This window comes from Arachis stenosperma, chromosome 2 (assembly GCF_014773155.1).
Source record: "Arachis stenosperma cultivar V10309 chromosome 2, arast.V10309.gnm1.PFL2, whole genome shotgun sequence".
NCBI classification, from domain to species: domain Eukaryota; kingdom Viridiplantae; phylum Streptophyta; class Magnoliopsida; order Fabales; family Fabaceae; genus Arachis; species Arachis stenosperma.
In genome coordinates, this window is record NC_080378.1 from 9,239,274 (window position 1) to 9,243,807 (window position 4,534).

The 4,534-nt window shown below is 33.0% G+C and overlaps 1 protein-coding gene across 1 annotated transcript; it reads left to right on the forward strand.

Moving 5' to 3' along the window:
- Positions 1 to 1,143: 1,143 nt before the first annotated feature.
- On the forward strand, positions 1,144 to 2,342 carry LOC130962859 (metalloendoproteinase 4-MMP-like). Its single transcript, XM_057889016.1, has one exon. The coding sequence runs from the start codon at positions 1,163 to 1,165 to the stop codon at positions 2,237 to 2,239; it is 1,077 nt and encodes a 358-aa protein (XP_057744999.1). The 5' UTR covers positions 1,144 to 1,162; the 3' UTR covers positions 2,240 to 2,342.
- The last annotated feature ends 2,192 nt before the right edge of the window (positions 2,343 to 4,534 follow it).

The window sequence follows — 4,534 nt, forward strand, 5'->3', positions numbered from 1 at the left end:
CGTGTGCCTGAATTTAAATTTACTTATTAAATAAGTTAAATTTAAATTTGAGTGAGCGGAATTTATTGATTTAGCTCTTCTGTAATTAACTTACTTCTAGTCCTAATTATGATCTAATTATTATGTGAATTTTGTTGTATTAAATAAATATTATTTTTATTGTTGTTCACGTACGCTGGAAGCCACAAAATTAAAGAGAGATGGATTGTCGCATTTTGGCTTTTGTGATTTTTGAGAGAGACTACTTTGAGTAAAGAATACGTTTAAGATGAGATGTGGCAGAGAAGAGGATTGAATATCAGACTGAGCCAACAACCACCAATAATGATGGAATGTAACTACTAATTTGTTGAAGCAGTATTGTGTGTGTGGTTTCTCCTTCTTCAAGCTAAGCTAAGAGGATAACAACTTCAAGTTGAGCTAGCTAGTAGTCTTCTCAGTGTAGTAGTAGTGTCTGTTACATCACATCTTTATTTCTTTATTCTTGAAACAGTAGTTATATATATATGCAAGATCGGCCTACCTCAACTTCTCCCATAGTTGCTCTCTTCTTTAAGTTACTTCATAAATATATAATGCATACAATTCGGAAGATGACACCATTTTGTCACTCATATATATATATATATATATATATATATAAAGTAATTAAAAAGACTCTAATAGTTATTAATACTGAAATATTATTGAAAAGGGTAAAGTATGATACCTAAAAATTGATATTCAATTATCAATAAGATTAAATAATTAATATTTAATTTGGTAAAAGTTAGACATAAAGTAGAAGATAGTAGATACCATGAAATTGCTTTATTGGAAAGCTTTTTCCAAAAAATAAATAAATGAATTATTTGAACTATATATATTCATAACAACTGAGTTTTTTAGATAATGAATAGTCCTCCTGTAAACATACATACATTTTGAAAAGTAATAGATAAAGTATGATACTAGCCAAAGATATGCAGAATTGCATACATGAAGATCTAGATATATGATCAACTAACTAATTAACTAACTAAATTGGGATTAGTTAAGATACATGCATCATGCATGCAGGTTTGTTGATGAGAAAGCTTATCTTGAGTCTATATATATATATGTATTGGTTTGTTCATATGAAAGGTTGTTTGAATGCATTAATTGCCCATCTAACAATACCATGTTGCATAGATGCACAGTCTCGTTCTTCTTCTTCATTACGACTACTCTTGTCCTCATGACATTCACATCATCACATTCACTTGCGCATTCCATTTCCATCTCATCGAGATCAATGGCAGACATGGAAAGGTTCAGCAATGCTGGGAGAGGCAGCAACATCACCGGAATATCAGAGTTCAAGAGATATCTATGTCGTTTCGGGTACCTCAACCATAATATTAATACCACATGTACTTGTTTCAGCGACGAGTTTGACGCCATGTTAGAATCTGCTCTCGTTAGATACCAACGCAAGCTTGGACTCCAAGTCACTGGCAAACTCGATTCCATCACCATTTCTGAGATGATCACACCGAGATGCGGAGTTCCAGACAGTAATGATCATCCTCACACTCACATGCACTCCACAAAGAACTTTGTGTATTTTCCGGGGAAGCCACGGTGGTCGGGTCCAATGCCGACGACACTCACCTACGCTTTCTCCCCGGAATACACCATCCACACCTTGACCCTTCGCCAGATCCGGAGAGCGTTCCGACGCGCCTTCACGCGCTGGTCTAACGTCATTCCTCTCACATTTGTGGAATCAGACGACTACGGTTTTGCTGAGATCAAGATAGGGTTTTACAGCGGCGACCACGGCGATGGAGAGGCTTTCGACGGGGTTCTTGGAGTGCTGGCGCATTCATTCTCGCCGGAGAGCGGGCGGCTACACCTGGATGCGGCGGAGACGTGGGCAGTGGACTTCGGGGAGAGTTGGTCGGAGGTAGCGGTGGATTTGGAGTCCGTGGCAACGCACGAGATTGGACACGTGCTTGGTCTGTCTCACAGTTCGGTTAGAGAGGCAGTTATGTATCCCAGCTTGAGGCCGAGAGAGAAGAGATATCGTCTCCATATTGATGACGTCATGGGAGTCCAATCTCTTTATGGCTCCAACCCTCATTTCAGATCTTCTGATGTCTCGTCGCTTCAATCTGCTATCTCCGCAAATCATGCTCCTCCTCGCTTTCCACCATTCAGTATTCTTCTCTCTTGTGCATACCTTTTGTCTTTCTTCATAATTTTTTTTAGGTAAAACCTCACGTGCATCTTTTCTTTAAACTTCAGGCAAAGACAATTGCATTTGAGTTTCAAATTTTTTTTATTTTTCTCTTTTCAGTTTTTAGTCTGCTATTTGGTTGCATGGCTTATTGGCTTGTGAATTACACATTCGAAGATATGTGTACACAAAATTTATACACAATTGTAGTACAATACATTTTTTCTTATTATATTACAAAAACTCAATTATTAAATCGGTCATTATATATTCACATTTTGTATATATATAATATTTCACATATTAGCTAAAGCTAAAGTTGATTCAAATATAAAAAATGTTAGTTGACTCAATTTTAAATATCAGAAAATGTTTGGCTTCCTAGTATGCATACATAGAGTCTAAAACAGAGTTAAGAACGAAAATGGATAAGGTAGTACTAAAGAACTGAATTTGTATATAAAATTGATAACAGAAGATGAGTCGAACAGAAATTAAAGAGAGACAGAATGAAAGGTGGGTTCATCTATTAGTAGTGGTGGGTGTAACATCATGGTCAAGGTCAACAACGTGATGATGAAGATTGAGGAATAGTATGACAGACCGCACGACCGCGAACCAAATACATTCAATTCAAATACATAATAATTGTTAGCTCTGAAAATGAACCATTCGGCACATCAGATAGAGCAGGCCGGGAGCAGCAGTATAACTGAGCATCTCTGATCCAACATCAATCAATAGAGGAATTCTTCCCCCCATACTCTACTCATGAAAGCACCAAACTAAACATATCTATATTATATAAAAAAAAATTTAAATATACCTGAAACAGTATTTTAATAAATTTTTACTGTTCATTGCATTTAATATATATTATATTTTTTTATTATTAATATATATTATATTTTTTATTATTAAAATTATTGATTAAATTTTAATAAAAATATTAATCTAATTTTTTTTATATAATTGTTAATTTTTATAACTCTAACTTAAAATGATACATTGATTATTTTTTATTATTTATATTATTATAAATGAGCTGACCATTCGAGTAATTCAAGTTACTTAAAACATGTTGATTATAATGAGATAACAAACATGCTTAATAGTTAGGGCAATTCTATGGTATTAAATTTTTTTTCTTAAATTATCTATATGAATGTTAAAAGATGAAGTCTACTCCTTTTATTGAGAATAACTCAAATCCTAAAAGTAGCTTATAAGATGAAAATAAAATACCTTACATTTAGAAACTATCTAAAATCTTATTGATTGACACCAGTAATATATACATTGCAACAGATGTACCGTAACACACACATATGCATGCTTTGTAATGATCATCTCTGATTTATGTAGAGGATACAAACACGTGACTTGAGGGAGCATCAGTTCCCAGCAACACGCTAACGAGGATGAAAAATATAATAGTAAATATTGGTTCGTGCAATAATCACAGAGGCATGGGTGGGGAACAAAATAAAAAGATTAGAGATGACAATAAGAGCATATGTCGAAAGGATGAGCATGCACGTGTATATGTGGAGCGAAATCTGAGTTCAACGTGTTAAGTGTATGCTTATATAGATCTTAAAGTTTACATCATTCACAAGATATATAGACATATGGGGAACACGTAAAGTGCGCGTGGGTCATCTTCTTAGAACGCAAAATATTATCTTTCGTTCCTTTACTACACACCGCATGCATTGGCGGGTTTTAACTTTTCTTACCAGTTACCACAACCAGCTGGCGTGTTATGAAACAATTTTTTTTATTTAAATGGATAAAAAAATATATTATTAATTAAAAAATTTTAGATATTTATTAAAAATTTTTATTTTTATCATTAATTAATCATTAATATTTTAAAATATAAAATAAAATATGTTATTAGGTTACTAAATTAAAAAAAATTAAACTAAAAAAATTAAATTAATTGATAAATAATGATCAAAAACAATAAATTCTAATATTTCTACCATTTTTTTTAAGAGCAATAAGAGGCCAGCAATTTTTGTGATTAGTAGCCATCAAATAGCCATCAATGATGAGTTAATGGTGTGAGATTGATGTGAGATTTCATCCAATGGCTCACCTTTCTCTGCTGGTTACATGCTGACCAAAATTTCATAAAGTTGCTGGCCCCTAGACTTTTCTTTTTTCTAAAAACTTTAATTAATATATAAATAATTATATTTTTAACCAACAATAGTGAGAAAGACATCTTCGCACCAGTTTACATCCAATAATATATATGTAAGAAGTATATTACACAATTCAGTGATTAATAAGTTTATAAAACATTTGTAAATACTATTTTTA

Bases quoted from the DNA above. Each gene is read 5' to 3' on its own strand.
- LOC130962859 (XM_057889016.1), top strand. From the start codon at position 1,163: ATGTTGCATAGATGCACAGTCTCGTTCTTCTTCTTCATTACGACTACT.